Raw genomic sequence first — 19,419 nt, 5'->3', positions numbered from 1 at the left:
TGAATAGTTTAGGACATAAATTTTTTTCCATAACTTAGATCAGAGTAACAAACAACAAAAAGTAGACGATTTTATTATTATATATATTTCCCATGGTGTATGAAGTATGAACTAAAAAATAGTGATGAAATGGGTCCAGATCATCAGTGAACTGTTGATTAAGAAAATAGGGAAAATAACAGAAATACAGAATTGAGAAATTTGTAGTAGTCTTAAATGATAGAGAAGTAGATATATTTGGTAATGTGTTAGTTCCTTCAAGTCTTCTTAGTCTTAATGCTAATCCTTTGAAGGGTATGAAGCAATATGGGAATACAAATGCCTCTACACATATCCTCCACACTTTGTTCTTCAGAGCCATTGTAAGAACCCTTTGCCAGTTTCTTCTGCCTCTCTTCTTCCAACCTCATTGAGTTTGACAAATACAAGTTTTCTCTCTCTCCTTGTGTAGCTCCAATTAGCTGAGCAAGAGACACACTCTTGTCTTGAAAGAACGAAGCCGACGACTGTTTCTTGCAACACAAGAAACTCTAACTAATAGAGAACTTTACAAGCTTCTGATAAACTTTCTTGGTTTAATGTTAATGTGTACTTGGATTGGTCTAAAGCATATTTCATAATATGTTTTAATCTTTTTTTTTATTTAAAAGATGCTCTTAGTTCCTTAAAATTGCGTCGTTGATAGTTTCAATTGAACACACAGAACGTAAAAAGATTTTTCAAAAACTAAAGATGATTGAGGCACATGAAAATTTAGAATACCTCAGTATCTAGATTTGAGGATGAGAATGAAGAGAAACTGGTGGATGGTATGTGCAATGAGTATGGTGCAACTGAATAAGCAGATGGAAGAGAATCCACAACTCTAAGTCTCATATTGAAGAAGCCAAGCCCAAGTGGCCATCCAATACCAATAGCCATCTCATCATTCTGAGAAGAAATATAATTAGTAAGATAAACATACCAATTTGTGTATAGTTAAGTTCTTCATATCTGAATAACTTTTCTAACTATCAAAGCAAGATACTAGTATACTACTCCTAATTCACCTAAGATAAATTAAAATTTGTACTAAATTGGAGAAGTTGCTAGTGTTGCTATCAAACATATACTAAGTTAGAATGACAGAAAGGTAGTGATGAAATATGGAAATTATGATCAATAACCAATTACACAACATAATATACAAGAAGAAAAAGTGGTAATAGTATTTTCTTTTTATAGAATATTTGGGGGGCCATATCCCCCATTTTCTTTAAGAGTTCTGTTACTATCCTCCTTTGATATGAAGTTTGGATATCATCATAAACAATATAGTATGGAAAATTATGTGATGAATAGTTGAAAAGACCATTCTTAAAGTGTAGCAGACACTTCAATGAAACTGTGATCCTAAACCATATAATTTTGACATGTTTTGCTAAAAATGAACAATTAGATCTGTTGGAATTCCTGGCTATACTCTTAGCTTCCAAAATTGATCAAATAATAATAATAATAGTCTTCAGAGGGGACCATAGTCAGATGAAAGGACATGTTGATATTATTAGGACTGATATAACTGATATGTATCAGTTCAACTCACATTCTTACAATAAAGTGTGGACAACAAACTCTTGTTTGCATTTTAATTATATCTTAGCTCATGTGGCCACTTATTTAACAACAACTAACATTATGATTCAAACTAAACACACTGCATGAGAGAAAAGGGTTTCTCTTTCTTATGTCAGTCCATTCGGAAAAATACAAATTTCATGCACATGTTATGTCAATCCAATAGGAATAATGGAATAATATACAAAATTTTACATACATAGATAACAGATAGCATGCAAGTTTAGCATGTCAATTCCCAGAAAACAAAAGCACAATAACATAAATTCAATCAACATTTCATTAAATATGACATGCAAGAATACCACCAACAATCGATTAAATAAGAAGATTGCATAACATACATACAGAAACCTACATTATACAATATACACTCTCAATGAGCAAAACCAGGGAGAGGCAAAGAAAAAGCTTCAGCTTCAAATAGACCCCAGAAAACAAAATATGATTTTTATCTTTTACTGACAAAACAAGACAAGAAATATAGAATATCAGAAAAAAAAAATGAAGAAATGGAGGCACAATGTGACAGTGTCTTTGTTCTTGTTCGTGCAATGGACACAAAATAGTGAATAATGGAGAAGATGGAACTATTACCTCTGCAACCATGGCGTCTCTCTGTCCTCCACAGGAGAAGTTGATGGCAAATTGATGGTCACAGTCTCAGAGAGAAAACAGAGCTAAAAATATAAAGAATTGTTTTGGAGAAAACAAGGGTGAATTTTTTATGTGTCTGCTAACTTGCATTCTCCTTTAAACGTTAGACATTTAAGAGTCTGGTCCCACTTCAACATCACTTGAGTTAAGCTTTTGATCTTATCTCAAGAAATCGGAATTTTCATCAGTGTTTTATAAATAGGAACGCTTAGATTTAAGTTTCAATGATTGTGATTGTGAATTTATAACGTAAGAAGTAAAAATTTAAATATTTTATGTTCTAAAGGTTAGTTTTTAACCATTATCTTATATAAATAGTAAAGTGCTTATAATTGTATAATTAAATCAAGTATATTTAAAGTGCTTATAATTGTATAATTAAAAAGTGGTGCCATAAATGGAGTAACATGTAATCAAAGAATGGCATTACAGTTAATTTAGTCATTCTCAGGGGTGACACTTCAACAGCTATGAGTAAAAAGAAAATAAGAGAAGCGTTACTATTATTTATTATTATTATTATTATTGTTTAACTTATGAGTTTGGTGAATAAACAGATATCAAAACGGTTGAGAAGATATGTGATGTATTGTGTTTATGTTGCTTAATTATTTGAAGCAATGGAATATTGATCGCCATAGGAAGCATCTAAAGTACAGGTCAACAACATCGTAGAATGTTACTTACTGACCGCTGCGTTAAGTGGCAGATTATCGAATTCGTGTTCCATGAACACACGAAATTGAAATATATTTGATAGACTCTCTCGGAAAGACAACGAGACCCCAATAAACAAAAAAATACCTAATTCGACTCCTGATTTTTTTTTTTTTTGAAGTTTTTGTGCCAAAAAAAATAACATTAATTTTTTTTAGTATAGGAGCCTCGTTGTCCATCCAATAATTTTTTACGAACTAATATGGTCATTTACTCGAATTTTATGTCAACGGCTATTTTTCTATTTTTTTGTTTTTTCCTACCACCTCTCTGGTTTAGTTGTTCTCTATTTTCAATGGTACGTGAAAATCATGAGTGAAGTGAAGTACTTAGTACGTACTTATGATAATGATGATGTTGGTATTCGAACTGCGCCATCTGATGAACGTTTACGTTAGCCTTTACACACAGATGAGACCTAAAACTCATGATATTTGCTTGCATTCCTATAAATGCCGTTGTTAGAGACCAATAATATGTAGGTTAATGTTACAACATCTTTTAATGAAGAATAAAAATTGTTCAATTTATAATACAAAAAAAAAATATTTAATATAAATCATATCCATCTCAAGTTGAAAACTCAGAGGGAAGTCGATTTCACGTGATATCTGAGAGAGGAGAATGGATCATTTCCAGTGAAGAAAAAATTGGATGGTGTCAATTGTGTCTCTCATCTTTTATTACTCTCTCTCTCATATTTATTTTTGGTCCCACTTATAAAGTTAATGGTGAGAGATCACACTTCATTTATTCAAATGTTAAAAAAACTGGAAAGAATCCATTTCTCTTGAAAGAGCTGTTGGATGAAAATTTAGTCAAACCATAAATTTTTTTTTAAAAATATAAATAATTTTTTCAAAATAAAATACAACTTATAATTAAAAAAACTCTTGTTAAATATGGCTTATTCTGGTGTACTTGTATATTTCTGGAGACGATGATAATGGTTGCCATTGTTAAATATGACTTATTTTTTAATTTATAATTAAAAAAATTCTTGAAGAAGCCATGTTTATTGTTTGTGTATTTTTGTATACTCCTATATACTGTTTGTAGATCTATATACTATTTGAAAATGATAATTGTTACGGTAGGTAACCGGAGATTAATGGGCTGGATGACGTTGGTTGGCCCAAACGTATGAAGGAGGTGGCTTTCGGGTGGATCTGTTACTCGGTGTTCCTCCGTCCGACTTGTACGTGTGAGAGAATGGGGGGTGGTACCTGCAAAGACACTCCGATACCTAAGTTAGCAAGAGTGTGAGCAGGTTAGAGAGTATTGGGGCTTAGAGATACCTGAACGGTGTCAGTGTATTTATAGTGGTGAAACAATAACTACCGCTGAAGTAGTGCCACCTTTTTAGGTGGATAACCGTTCCTATATCTTAGGCTCTTGGGGTTTTTTGAAAATTTACCAATTTATCAGCCAGGCCTTAGAGTTCCCGACTTCTCTGAGGATTTTCTTCTATCTCTTCCATATGACCAAGCCCTTCAGTGGGCTAAATAATAAGCAACAGTGGGTGTCCTTCCGAGCCATACAAGGTCGGAGGCTTTTTACCCTTTTTGACGAATCCTTTCACGATTTTAAAAGCTATTTTTTCAAAGTTCAAGCAGTAGAGGGTCACCACCCCTTTTTCTTAGATGAGAGTTCTTCTCCTCGCTTTCCTCTATACTGGTTAGAGGCCTTCCCCTGTGAGAAATATGGTCTGGACGACTTGGACGAAGTGGAGGCGGCCATCGTAGGGTTCCTCCGAGAAGTGTGGGGGAGGGCCCCATACTTGGATACTAAAAAATTTCTCCAGGGGTCGCCGACTTTTGTCCAGTCACAACTAGGTAGCTTTTTGCGTTTCTCATTTATTTCCGACTTGCAATTTCTTTTACCGACTTGTCTGACTTTTAGCTACCAATTTGTTTTTGCAGAGATGGCAAAGAAAAACGCTCAAGAGTCTTACCAGAGGGTTCAGGAAGCCAAGGCAAGGTCTCGTGCCAGATCTGGTGGTGCTAGGGCGGTTGTCTCTCCTCTTCCTCCTCCTCGGAACGTCGGGACTCCCTCCCAACCTATTGTAATTTCTTCCTCTGCTTCCTCTCTGCCACCCCCTTCTGTCCGACCTGCTCCTGAACCAGAGCCAAAGAAGCGCAAGACCTTAGAGTCTGGCGCTTCTGGTGAGGCGGACGCTCTTACGTTCGTCCGAAAGAACATTTATCCCCATGCTCGTATGAGTATGGATGATGTTTCTGTTCGGCACTACCTCACCACTGTGGTTGAGGAGAGTCTCAAGACGGCGGGGGTTTGTGGCAAACTCTTAGATATATTTGAGAAGACTCCTCTCAGCTCTTTAGGGACGATCTCGAGGGTCGAGGAGCTGGAAGGCAGGCTTCGCATATATCAGGAGCATGAGAGGGAGTTGGAGGGGGGAGTTGCCAAGCTGAAGGAGGAGAGGGACAGCCTCCGGGAGAAGGAGAAGAAGTTGCAAGCCCAATGCAACATGGAGGTGGATTTGAGGAAAGCAGCGCAAGCCAGCTACAACAGTTTATTTGCTGATCTTGTGTCTGTAAAGAATGACTTGCTGAATGCCCGGAAGGCCTATACCGAGTTGGAGGACTCTATTGCGGATGGTGCTGATGAGGCTTGGAGGGTTTTTAAGGAGCAGGTCGGAGTCATTGCTCCTGACTTGGACCTTTCTCCTTTGGATCCTGATAAAATTGTTATTGATGGTGCCATCGTGGATCCTCCTGTCCCCGTGGTGGAGTCTGAGTCTGATTTGAAGACTCGGGGGCAGAGGACCATAGAGTCCCCTCCTCGCTCTAAGGACGCTCCGAGTTCTTCTGCCGCTCCTCCGACTTTCTCTCCAACTCCTGGTCCTGGTGGTGGTGATCCTTCTACTCCTCTTGCTAAGAAGTGATTTTGGCTATTGGGGCCTGGCCTGTGGGCCCCTCTTTTTAAACTCTTTTATATTTATTTGTTGATGTTTGCAACAATTTTTTGGCCTTTTAGGGCCGTAAACAAAACAAATTTTCGATACCCTTTTTAATAAGGGTTTAATTTAGCGTTTAAATAAATGCCCTTTTTTGNATTGAGTTTTTCGTGACTTAGGCTACTTTTGCGATTCATTTTAATTTTACTCGGTTTCGCTTTCCGACTTATGAGTCGGATTGCTCCCGAGTTTATCATGATCGACTTCTATAGCCTCTTTACGCCGACTTGTACCTCGTTGTTTTATCCTGACGACCATCTAGGTCGGTTAATGGGATTTTCACGTTTTGTCGAGCTTAAATCGGCGCGTTTCGTAGAAAGAGAATAAAAAGGGAATTTAAAAGAGATATTTAAAATGAAAGAGATCTTTATTAATTGAGGAGGTACCTTATTGCTACTAAGGGCTTTTGATAATTTATTTTCCCTTAGCCCCTACTATGATGCCTCGTTAAAAACCCTTTTCAGAAAAAATCCTTTGATTTTGGAAAAAAATCATGAAATTGGGAAAAGAGTACATCAGGGAGTAGGGTTCGCTTTTAGCTGTAGTACCTTTTCATATTACAAGCATGCCATGATCTTGGTAACTCGTTGCCATCGAAGTCGGTTACCCTATAATAGCCTTTTCCTAAGACCTCGTTGATCTTGTATGGTCCTTTCCAATTAGCAGCGAGCTTTCCTTCCCCCGATTTGTTGACTCCAATATCGTTTCTGATTAGGACCAAGTCATCTGGGGTGAAACTCCTTCGAATGACTTTTTTGTTGTATCTCGCGGTCATCCTTTGCTTCAACGCTGCTTCTCTTATCTGGGCTTCTTCTCGGATTTCGGGGAGCAAGTCGAGCTCCTCTTTGTGCCCCTGTATATTCCCGATCTCGTCGTGGAAAATCACTCTTGGGCTTTGCTCATTGACCTCTATTGGGATCATGGCTTCTACGCCATAGACTAGTCGGAAGGGTGTTTCTCCAGTGGCGGATTTGGGGGTTGTTCTGTAATCCCATAGTACTTGTTGGAGCTCTTCAGCCCAAGCCCCTTTCGCATCTTGTAATCTTTTCTTCAGCCCTGTCAGTATGACTTTGTTGGCTGCTTCGGCTTGCCCATTGGCTTGTGGGTGTTCCACTGAGGTGAACTGGTGTTTGATGTTCATACTGGCTACTAGGCTTCTAAAGGTGGAGTCGGTGAACTGGGTTCCGTTATCTGTGGTAATGGAATAAGGTATCCCATACCTTGTGATTATATTTTTGTAGAGGAACCTCCGACTTCTTTGTGCAGTGATGGTGGCCAGTGGTTCTGCTTCTATCCACTTTGTGAAATAATCTATTCCCACTATTAGGTATTTGACTTGTCCTGGCGCCTGGGGAAAAGGACCTAACAAATCCATTCCCCATTTTGCAAAGGGCCATGGGGAAATTTGCATGCATTTGACACGGTTGGCACTTTTTCACAAAGTCTGTGGCATCTTTCTGCAAGGTTGGCCAGTAGAATTCAGCTCGGATCACCTTTCTGGCTAATGACCTTGCTCCGAGATGGTTCCCGCAGATTCCACTATGTACCTCCTCTAATACCTCGGTGGATCTTGAGGTCGGTACACACTTTAACAATGGTGTTGATATCCCCCTTCTATAGAGAATATTTTTCACCAAGGTATAGTGTTGTGCTTCCCTTCGGATTTTCTTGGCCTCCTTTTCCTCCTTGGGGAGGATGTCGAATTTCAGGTATTCGACCAAGGGGTTCATCCATCCGAGGTTTAATCCGACCACTTCAAAGACTTCTTGTTTGTCTTCCATTTTTACCACTGAAGGTTCCTGGAGAGTTTCTTGGATCAGGCTTCTGTTATTTCCTCCTGGCTTGGTACTTGCTAACTTGGATAGGGCGTCTGCTCTGCTATTTAGGTCCCGAGTTATGTGCGTGACTTCGGTTTCTGCAAAACGCCCAAGGTGTTCCAGAGTTTTTTCCAAGTATCTCTTCATATTTGGGTCTTTTACCTGATATTCTCCACTTATTTGGGAGGTCATCACTTGAGAGTCACTGTATATCATTACCTTCGTAGCACCGACTTCTTCTGCCAGCTTCAATCCTGCAATCAAGGCTTCATATTCTGCCTGATTATTTGAAGCTGGGAATTCAAACTTGAGGGAAACCTCTATATGGGTTCCCCTTTCATCTACCAATATTATGCCTGCGCCGCTTCCTGTTTTATTGGAGGATCCATCTACATAGAGTTCCATGTAGTTGGTTTATCCTCTTGATCCTCTGCATATTCTGCAATGAAGTCGGCGAGGCACTGGGCTTTAATCGCCGTCCGAGTTTCGTACTTCAAGTCGAACTCGGAGAGATCTATTGCCCATTGAACCATTCTTCCTGCAACATCCGTCTTTTGGAGGATTTGCTTCATGGGTTGGTTCGTGCGGACTCTTATTGTGTGAGCTTGAAAGTAAGGCCGTAGCCTTCGAGAGGCTACCACTAAGGAGTAGGCAAACTTCTCTAATTTGTGATACCTTAGCTCAGGGCCCTGTAGAACTTTACTGATGAAATAGATTGGGTGTTGACCGTCCTCGTCTTCTCTTATCAAGGCTGCTGAGACAGCCTTGTCTGCCACGGATAGGTATAGGACGAGGTCTTTTCCGGCTACAGGTCGGGTCAAAATAGGAGGTTGGCTCAAAAACTTTTTGAACTCCTGGAACGCCTCCTCGCATTCGGGAGTCCATTCAAATTGGTGTCCCTTTTTCAATAGGAAGAACAGTGGAAGGGATCTTAGTGCTGATCCTGCCAAAAATCTGGAGAGAGCTACTAGTCGGCCATTCAGCTGTTGGACCTCTCTCAAACAAGTCGGGCTTCTCATTTCTAGGATAGCTCTACACTTGTCGGGATTGGCTTCGATCCCTCTTTGTGTTAGCATGAATCCTAGAAATTTTCCTGCCTCCACCGCGAAGGCGCACTTTGCAGGATTTAGTCTCATCCCGTGCAACCTTATGGTGTCAAAGACTTGTGAAAGGTCAGACAAGAGGTCGACTTCTTTCTTGGTCTTTACCAGCATATCGTCGACGTACACTTCCATTAAGCTCCCTAGGTGAGGGGCAAACACCTTATTCATCAGCCTCTGATATGTGGCCCCTGCATTTTTCAATCCAAATGGCATGACCACGAAGCAAAAGTTAGCTCTGGGCATGATGAATCATGTTTTTTCCTGGTCTGGTTTATACATCGGGATTTAGTTATACCCTGAGTAGGCGTCCATGAACGACAAGTATTGATACCCCGATCTAGAGTCTACTAGGGTGTCAATGCTTGGTAGTGGATAAGGGTCCTTGGGACATGCCTTATTTAAGTCGGTATAGTCGACGCACATTCTCCATTTACCATTTTGTTTTTTGACTAGCACCACATTGGCTAGCCATGTTGGATATTCGACTTCTCTGATGAAACCGGCTTCTAGGAGCGCTTGTACTTGCTCCTCTACTATTAGAGCTCGCTCTGGGCCGAGCTTGCGCCTTCGTTGTTGTACAGGTCGAGATCCCGAGTAGACCGAGAGCTTGTGGGACATGAGTTCTGGATCTATCCCAGGCATGTCGGAGGCCTTCCAGGCGAAGAGATCGGAATTATCTCTTAGGAGTTTAATCAATTCTTGTCCTAGGGTTTCCCCCAGGTTGGTTCCTATGTGAGTGTTTTTTCCTTCCTCTTCTCCGACCTGAATCTCCTCGGTTTTTCCTCCGGGTCGTGGTCGCAGCTCTTCTTTAATCCTTGCTCCACCGAGCTCTATTGTGTGAACTTCTTTGCCTTTTTCCCTCAGGTTTAGGCTTTCATTGTAGCATTTCCTTGCCAGCTTCTGATCTCCCCTCACCGTTGCTATCCCCGCTGAGGTCGGGAATTTCATGCAGAGGTGGGGTGTCGATACCACCGCTCCGAGTCGATTAAGGGTAGCTCTGCCGATTAAAGCATTATAGGCCGACCCCACGTCGATGACTATGAAGTCTATACTCAGGGTCTTTGATTTCTCCCCCTTTCCAAAGGTGGTGTGGAGGGGCAAAAATCCTAGTGGCTTTATTGGCGTGTCGCCTAATCCGTACAAGGTGTCGGGGTAGGCTCTTAACTCTTTCTCATCTAAACCTAGTTTGTCGAAAGCGGGCTTAAAGAGGATGTCCGCTGAGCTTCCTTGGTCTACTAGTGTTCTGTGTAGATGGGCATTTGCCAGGATCATGGTAATTACCACTGGGTCGTCGTGCCCAGGGATTATTCCTCGCCCATCTTCCTTTGTGAATGAAATGGTTGGAAGGTCAGAGGACCCCTCTCCGACCTGGTAAACTCTCTTGAGATGTCTTTTACGAGAAGATTTTGTGAGTCCCCCTCCCACAAACCCTCCTGAGATCATATGGATATGTCTCTCCAGAGTTTGTGGTGGTGGGTCTCTTCTATCCATATCATCTCGCTTTCTTTTTTCATGACTGTCCGACCTTTCTATGACATATCTGTCAAGCCGACCTTCTCTGGCCAGTTTTTCTATCGCATTTTTAAGGTCGTAACAGTCGTTTGTGGAGTGCCCATATATCTTATGGTACTCACAGTAATCACCGCGGCTCCCCCCTCTTTTATTTTTAATGGGCCTGGGAGGAGGCAGCCTTTCGGTATTGCAAATTTCTCTGTATACATCCACTACAGGAACTTTCAGTGGAGTATAAGAGTGATATTTTCTTGGCCTATCGAGGCCGAGTTCTTCCTTCTTCTTAGCTTCCCTCTCCCTCTCTTTCGTTGAGGGAGGGTGACCGGGTCGCAAACTCGGGTCTCTTAGCCTAACATTTTCTTCCATATTGATGTACTTTTCAGCTCTTTCCTGTACATCACTTAAAGAGGCGGGGTGTCTTTTTTATATGGACTGTGAGAAGGGACCTTCTCTAAGACCATTGACTAGCCCCATGATGACTGCTTCGGTGGGCAGGTCTTGAATCTCCAAACATGCTTTGTTGAACCTTTTCATATAGGCCCGTAAGGACTCCCCGACCTCCTGTTTTATTCCCAGGAGACTTGGTGCATGTTTTACTTTGTCTTTCTGGATGGAGAACCTCATCAAGAACTTTCTTGAGAGGTCTTCAAAACTGGTAATTGACCTCGGAGGGAGGCTGTCGAACCACTTCATCGCTGTTTTTGACAAGGTTGTCGGAAAAGCTTTGCATCGCGTAGCGTCAGAGGCGTCAGCCAGATACATCCGACTTTTAAAGTTGCTCAGATGATGCTTTGGATCAGTGGTTCTGTTGTAGAGGTCCATATCGGGGCTTCTAAAGTTTCTCGGAACTTTTGCCCTCATTATGTCCTCGCTAAAAGGATCTTTCTCCCCTAAGGGCGAATCTTCTCTACCGTCGTGGGAGTTCTGACCTTTGAGGGAGGACTCTAACTTTAAGAGTTTTCTTTCTAACTCTTTTCGTCGCTCCATCTCCTCTTTTAGGTTTTTTTCGGTTTCCTTTTGTCGTTCCCGTTCCTGTTCTAGCTGCTCGAGGCGACTGTGGACTAATCCCATGAGCTCAATTGCGTGGGATGGTCCTTCTTTTTCTGATTCGCGCCCCTCCGAGGAATTCACCTTCGGGTTTTTGATTCCGGAGGTGCCTTCCCTGTGTTGATCATTGGCTTCCTGGTGAAGGGTCTGGTCTGCCTCATTGTTTCCAGTGTTCAGATTCTCTTGTTCAGAATCTGTCTCCACATGACCCTCTTCAGGGGATCTATCCGCCATCACTGGTTGATCTCTCGGGTCCCCGGCAACGGCGCCAATGTTACGGTGGGTAACCGGAGATTAATGGGCTGGATGGCGTTGGTTGGCCCAAACATATGAAGGAGGTGGCTTTCGGGTGGATCTGTTACTCGGTGTTCCTCCGTCCGACTTGTACGTGTGAGAGAATGGGGGGTGGTACCTGCAAAGACACTCCGATGCCTAAGTTAGCAAGAGTGTGAGCAGGTTAGAGAGTATTGGGGCTTAGAGATACCTGAACGGTGTCAGTGTATTTATAGTGGTGAACCAATAACCACCGCTGAAGTAGTGCCACCTTTTTAGGTGGATAACCGTTCCTATATCTTAGGGAGGTTAAGATATGGCTCTATGAAGTGGTTAGAGAGTTCCTAGGGGCAGTTACTCATTCGAATGAGTGTTATCTGCCAGCTAACCCTCGTAACCGACTTCTTTGGAGCAGGTCGTGTTCAGTACCGACTTCTGGGGATGAAGGCTGGTACTGGGTGAGGGCCAACCCTTTGGATTGGGCCTTTTTGCTTGGATCCTGGACCTTTATTATTGGGTTAGGGTATGAACAATAATAATAAATTAAAATAGATTAAAAACGTGGGATTCAAAAAATTAAAAAGAAGTTCACTAGGAGGTTAGGCAAACTCTATAATTTTTATACGCACAAGTTCCATTCATCTTTATCTTAGGATATTTACTAAAATTGGCCCAGTCCCTGAAGAGAAATGCAATCCAGCCCAGAATTATAACAGTTTGGGCCAACACTAAGTATGTAAACTCCAATCTGGGCTTTTATTGGTACTTTAAGCTATTACAATGGGCCTAAGTTGCAAACCCAAAACAAAAATAGGAAGTTTGCTGAATATTGATTTTTTGAGAGTCAAAAGTCAAAACTCAAGATAGCTATCATTTTATGACAGATATTTCAATTGTATTGTGATCACAAAATGACTTGTTACACTGTATTGATAAATTACTGTTACATAAATATATGCATAAACTAATTTCTGAAATTGATTAATAGACCATAGCTATGCTACTAAGACATAAAAAGGTTGATATTTAATTATATATAAAGTTAGTTTCTGTGGCAAGAAGTACAAGTAGGTGTAGTGATAATTTTTGCATGTGCTTCATGGCAAGAAGTTTTTTAGGGTTTGGTGTTTTAGGTTAGCAGTCAATTCTTATGAAACCTAACACTTTCAAATATGAACTGAGCTGGTTAATTTCATCTGTAAAATAAGAATTTATTTTTATTTTGAGTTGGCTCACCTGTGCTTCTGACTTATGTGATGTGAAGAAAGAATAAGGTTTACTAGTTTAGTAGTTTAGTAAGCAAAAAGCTAAAAAGAAAATAAAAGAAAAAGAAAAAAGGAATTGTAATACCGTTAATTGCGGAGGGACCAAAGGCTAATTGATTTGTTTCAACATTTTATTTTCAATTTGATTAGGATGCTAATCAATAACTACTTCTAGGGTCATTGACAATGGTAGAACAACCATCAGGCGCTAATCTTGTTTTAAACACATCTTCTAAAGACAAATTGAAGTGACAATTATGGCTAAAGAGAGTGGCAAAAGGGGTAATAACAATAATAAGGACCATTATGGTTCTTACTTATTTTCTCAAAACGGTACTCCTAATAGGACAATTTAGAGTGAATACCTCATCCGGTCCTGACAATTATCTCGAAAGGATAGCGAGGCCTCTAAGAAAAAAAAAACACCAAATTCGGCCTTTGATCTTTTTTTTTTTTGACTAATTAGCCCCTGTGCCAAAAAAAACAACATTGATTTTTTTTTTGGCACAGGGGCCTCGTTGTCCTTTCAAGGTAATTGTCAGAGTCGGGTTGGGTTTTTTTTTGTCAAAGGCTTCGTTGTCTTTCGAGATAATTGTCAGGGACTGTTTTGAGTTTTTCTCGACAATTTATTGTACACTAATGTAGGTGAAGACGGCCTTTAAATTTGTTTGTTGAAACTTGCAAGAAGGTAAGTGAAGCATTAGTAGCATCAACACCAAAGAGTAAGTGAAGCATTGATGAATGAATGAATGAATGAGTGAATAGTTGTCCAATTTTTTATCTTGAGGAAATTTCTTATGCACAGAGCCTCATTTTTACCAAGTTTGTCCAAGTATCATTTTCCTAAAATAGTGTGTATAGAATGAAGTGATCAGAATTTCATTTTTAACTAAGACACTTCCAAAAGGACATGCACCATGTTGGACAAAATAATGTTGCTTCCTCATCACAATGTCCAAAAGACATCATCAGTAGATTTAGTGATGCTTCATCATAATAATGTTCAAAAAAATTGGTATCCAACATGGTAGCAGCTTAGCATGCAGGTAGGGTCAGGTAACATGGACCACTGATGTTAATCTTCCACATATTGCGCTGCTTTGGAAAATTGTGTAAAATATTGTTAACTAGAGAGATTAAAATAAAATAAAGCAAGAAACAAACAAACAAGCTTAATTACTTGACATCATACAACTTATTAGATGGTATATAAGCAAAAAATTACACATGCTTGCATAATACTTACTTGATTCTCAATTCAGAGACAATGGGATTCCAGAACACAAGATATTAAGTACAAAAATAAAATAAAAAAGGGAGTAAAAGCTCTCCATAAGTTAATTAAGCTATTTCTTTCAACTTTTGTATTTGTTTTTTGAGAAAGCACAATTGAGAACACAGACACCAAAACACAACAATAGTTAAAGTGAATTGTTCACTATCATGGCTGAGTGTCATCTATCTCATCTTCAAAGAACTCCTGGTTGTTGTTCTGGTTTGAGTTGTAGTTTCCATGGTAGGCATTGCCTCCTTGGTTGTTGTAACTATTGTAATTGTTGAAGTTGTCATTGTTGTTGTTGTTGTGGTTGTTCATTACTCCTCTGTATGCTTCACCATGGTTATTGGTGTTGTACTTCTCAGACTCAAGGTCATAATAGTATTTTCCACCCTCCAAAAACCTTGTATCACTCATGCCTTGCCTCTCAGGATTGTACCTGTTGTTGTTGTTGCCATTGCTTCCAGCATTGTTGTTGTAGGAAAACATGTGGTTGTTGTAGTTGTTATGGTTGTCCATGGAGTTGTATCCTTCTTCTGTGTACTTTGTGTCACTCAACTCATTCTGGTAATTGCCATAAGAATCTTTGTTGTAGTAGTTATTGTTGTTGTTGATGAATTCTTCATTTTGGTCATTGTTGTTGGAGAATTCATGGTTGTTGTCATAGTTGTTGGTGTACCTGCTTGTGTCCTCAAACTCAGTGTTGTATGGCTTGTAATTTGTGGTGGTGGTGGGAGGGTGATGCTCAAAAGTTTCATGGCCATAAAGGCCATAGCTGTTCTCAGTAGTCTCAGGAACAAAAGATGGTTGTTCTTGCTGAGGATTGTTGTTGTTGTTGTTGATCAAAGGAAACTCTTTGTTTGGAAGTTGTTCAGTTTCTTTGACAGGGGTGACTTTGCTGAAGAATTGGCTCTCTCTAGCATTGATTATTTCAAGAGACAACAAAAGGGTTGTTAAGAAAATGCAGGAAATGAAGTTTGAGAATGGAGCCATAGGTAGTGAGTGGCAAGAGAATGGTTTGATGAGCAACTATGCTTTTGCCTAAATGTGTTTATATAGAGGACTTTTAGGCTCTCCTTGCAATATTAGGTGGAAAATGTGAATGAGGTTTTTGATTATTGTGGTCCCTCTTGACTAATATATATATATATGTGACTTAGGACTCTTCTTAATTAATATAATTGTATCTTTATAGAAAAATAAAACAATATCATTTTTCCATAATTCCCTATCTTTTAACGAACCTCATTATTGATTAGTAGTTGCACCATGCATCATGACGCAACCATTGCAACCAGTGCTATCATATGTCAATAAATTGACTTGAGTGATCAAAGTTAAAATTTATCCACCCTTGGATGCGGTTTCCCATATATAAATCTCTTCTAGAAAGTAACAAGAAACATGTGACAGAAATATTTTTAAAGTGAAAACTCACGTGTACTTGTTTTTACGTGAAGTTGATAGTTGATAGTTATTAGATAATAACTTAGTCAAACATGTCACATTATCTAACGGTTCTGAATTAGCAACTTTATATAAAGACAATTGCATGTGAGTTTTCGCATATTTTTAATTTATCATAGAACAGAATTGAACTCCTACCTCCTCCTTATTAAACTTGTTTTTACCAAAAGATCCTAAAAAAAATGTTTGCAATCAATTAAATATTTAAATGGATGCACATGGTAGATATGGAGCTGTTGTATTAATTATGGTTAAATAGAAGCCAAAATCAGCTCTGAGATTTTATGCCTTAATAAGTAAGACGGTGATGGTTGTAGCTCCATAAATCATCATAATATCGCACCAAAGAGAAACAAGAGATTCATTACATACACTTTGATTTCAAAAATATATAAAAGCTAGATAAATAAATAATAATAATAATAGTTATTGTTCTAAGTTCTAAGGGGAGTGTGAAAATGAGACATGGCTAGTAATTATGCGTGAATTGAGGAAGGAATGGGACACCAAAAATTAAATAATGATGGCATCTTGTTGCACATAGCATAGCATGTGCCTTACATCCATTCGTCAAGAACGTGTGCATGTTGATTGTTGAGGATTGAGAGTGATGGCACTACTGAAAACCCGCATTCATTTTCATTCATACTTTGTTCAAAATTGCGTTATTCCATATCTATCTTACTCTTAGGTTTATGCCAATTCCTTAGCACATTTCAGTAAGGATCCATAACTGAACTGCACTTTCTTTTCCTTTGGCTTATTACTACTTTTTACCATTTAAATTAAAGTGAGTTGAAATCCATTTTGGTCCCTGAAATTTGGACTCGACCTTAATTTCGACACCCAAATTTTTAGTTACCCAATTAACACCCCCCAAATATTAGATTGTATCTCACGTTTGTCTTTGTAGTTATAGTTATCTCAGTTGATAAAAAGTTGATGTGGCACGTTAAGTTGATACAGTGTGCATCTACGTAGCACACAGCTTGCCAAAATGAATGTGTAATGAGTGAATGATGTGGCAAAAAGTTGTTTTCACTTAATTTGACTTCTACGTAAATGTCAAAACCCTAATTTGCATGGACTCATATTGATTGAAAACAACTGTTATCACATCATTCACTTATCACACATCCATTCTGGCAAGTTGGGTGCCACGTAGATACACACCGTGTCAACTTAACGTGTCAGCTCTCCATTAACGGAGATAACTATAGGGACAAACGTAAGGCATGATATAATATTTGGAGCTGTTAATTGAGTAACTAAAAGTTTGGGGATTGAAATTGAGGCCAACTCCAAATTTCAGGGATCAAAATGGGTTTCAACTCAAATTAGAGTTTAATCTATCACATTTATAATGCTGATAACTGAACTTAACTCTGGTTTTTTTATGAGTCATTTTGCTCCTTTCTTTGACTAATTTTTTTTGTTAGCAAACATTTTCGAATTTAAAATATAATTAACATAGATTTTAGCTTTCAGACTTTTCGTTTAGCATAGGCTCTGAAATCTAGGTTGATCGATCAATGGGTTTCTGAATTCTGAGACTACAAAATCTACAACTTAGGACTCCAAATGTATGCTGTAGGGTCTTAAATCTTAAATGTATTATGATCTATCTATGTGTGTTACATGACACTGTGGCATGCCCATATGTTAATGCTACTAGTGAATAGGGTGATGAAATTAGTTTTTACTTACCTTTTTTAATTTTGTCCCTTTTAATCGGAAAATGGTGTTTGGTAGGGTAGGAGATACAGTTAGTACTTACTAACCAGCTGTGGATGTGTCTTTTGGGAGCCATTGTTGGCCATGCTCAACAACTACTACTTTGGGTCACCCATTTTTAAAATAATTAGGGAAGGTGATGCTACTATTTTCTTGATGCCTCTTTATCTTTTCTTTTGTTATTATTATTATTATTATTATGGGGTCAACATTAAAAAGAATAGAAAGTTGGTTTGTGTTAGCTCAAATGTAAAGCAAAGGCGAGAAATCAATAATCATAGGCCGGAATCACAAGGAGGATTGTGGGAAGAGAATGATGAACGGTTTGAAAAGGAAACATAAATGACAAAGAAGCTTCCTTGTTAAATGTTGTGACTTGTGACCCTAAGATAAGAAAATGGCAGAGTGCTAGGAGCCAATAACTTTTGTGATTTGTAGCCATCAATGATGATTTTAATGGTGTGAGATTGGCGTGAGATTTTATCTTATGACTCACTTTTTTTTGCTGTTGGAAAAGTTGCTGGTCCCGTAGACTTTTCCTTATTTAAAAAAGTAGTGAGTGAAGTAAGTAATTAATATGGTTTAAAAGGCAGGCGCCATGTATCATTTATATGTGTAATGGTTGAGCTTGAGCATGATATGTGGAGAAATTTTGAAACTCATGACGTTAACTTTTTGTTCTTTATTGGAGCCTTCAGCCTTGTTGCACTGACTGAAATTGATTCCGTAACTAGCGGAACTACATTTTCAGCCTGCCTTTCCGAAAGGGAAAAAAAATCAAAATAGAAAGGCAACGCTTAGGAAGAGGCGTTAGTCCAAAAGGAACAATCGAATCCAATTCATTTTCAAGAGACAAAGACTTAGCATAAGACCATTTTTTTTTCTTAAAATTATAAAAAAACACTATACTATTGTATCCTAATGACAAGAAGGTTTCGAGTCTTCTTTTAATGGGAAAGTTGATTTTATCTCCGCATCAGTTCATACATCCAAAACAGAGAATAAGGCAAAACTAAGAAAAAAATTACCATACTATATGACAACATATTGTAACTTCAAAAGATTAAAAATGTTGCAAGTCATTGATCCAAAATGTCTTGAAGCTTGTTGCACTATCTGGAATTATGACACCAGAAATCACAAAGGATCATATCACCTTCTTTCCTTTGAGCCATTCCACTATCATTTTTAAAAACTCACCATTTATTATAAGTATAAAATCTTAGAATTGTCAAAGCTTAGTTTTTTTTTTGGCCCACAGTTCACTCCATGTTTTAACAAAAAACTCGCATTGGAATTTTGGATAACGTAAGACGGAGGGACAAAGAATGACATATCATGATAGCCCAATAAGCAGTAACATGTTAATTGTGTTAGCGTACAATCGCCGCTAGGAGGATGTTAACGAATTCTACCTTGTTCTTCAATCGTTGTAATCTGGATTGCGAAGTGGATTCCAAAAGACAAGGGACAACAAGAGAACATTGGGTACGAGGATGGGGATGAGTGGGTTAACATCTCTGCCAAGGGGTTTCCTAGAAAGCCTCTTCCTAGCGTATAGCCTTCTCTGTTGGTGGCCCCATTGAGCTTCCTCCACCCCCTGTGCAAGAATCAGTGGTGGTGGCTGCTGGAAAGGGCACTTGCTCCTCCAAGAGGTTTGAGGGGGACCCGTTCTGAAGACCCTTCTGAGGAACAGTGAGAAGCCCCATCTGTTGAGGAGGGAGGGATCGGAGGGGCACAGGAATGGAGGGTAGTCCCATTTCAGGTAACAGGGGATCTGGGTGGCTATCAAGAGCTGAGAGTGGAGGCCTGGTTCGTGTGTGGGGCTGGTTATGATGTGGGTTAGGGCTTGGAGTCTCTGCTCCCATGTTGTGTCTTCCATGCCAAACATGAGACTCTCTGTGAATCGGATAAGATATTGCGCTTTCACGGGATACAGAAAAAAGTGTGTGTTTGG

At 39.3% G+C, this 19,419-nt stretch overlaps 3 protein-coding genes across 5 annotated transcripts; all 3 read right to left on the bottom strand.

Annotated features, from left to right (window-relative positions):
• Positions 51–2,462, bottom strand: LOC107621928. Of its 3 annotated transcripts, none has more exons than XM_016323891.2 (3): positions 2,215–2,462; positions 763–930; positions 51–512 (listed from the first exon to the last, which is right to left on the bottom strand). In XM_016323891.2, exons 1-3 carry the CDS (start codon positions 2,224–2,226, stop codon positions 258–260), a joined length of 435 nt encoding a protein of 144 aa, XP_016179377.1. In that variant the 5' UTR covers positions 2,227–2,462; the 3' UTR covers positions 51–257. The 3 variants fall into 3 exon arrangements, with proteins under 3 accessions (XP_016179377.1, XP_016179379.1, XP_016179378.1); XM_016323893.2 differs by having other exon boundaries at positions 51–461; XM_016323892.2 differs by having other exon boundaries at positions 51–506; positions 2,215–2,451.
• On the bottom strand, positions 14,162–15,307 carry LOC107623758 (protein E6). The gene has a single exon (XM_016326121.2). It carries the CDS (start codon positions 15,252–15,254, stop codon positions 14,427–14,429), a length of 828 nt encoding a protein of 275 aa, XP_016181607.1. The 5' UTR covers positions 15,255–15,307; the 3' UTR covers positions 14,162–14,426.
• Positions 18,705–19,408, bottom strand: LOC107621683. Its single transcript, XM_016323702.2, has one exon. It carries the CDS (start codon positions 19,351–19,353, stop codon positions 18,886–18,888), a length of 468 nt encoding a protein of 155 aa, XP_016179188.1. The 5' UTR covers positions 19,354–19,408; the 3' UTR covers positions 18,705–18,885.

This window comes from Arachis ipaensis, chromosome B10 (assembly GCF_000816755.2).
Source record: "Arachis ipaensis cultivar K30076 chromosome B10, Araip1.1, whole genome shotgun sequence".
NCBI classification, from domain to species: Eukaryota; Viridiplantae; Streptophyta; class Magnoliopsida; order Fabales; family Fabaceae; genus Arachis; species Arachis ipaensis.
This window is presented reverse-complemented; position numbering and strand designations above follow the sequence as displayed.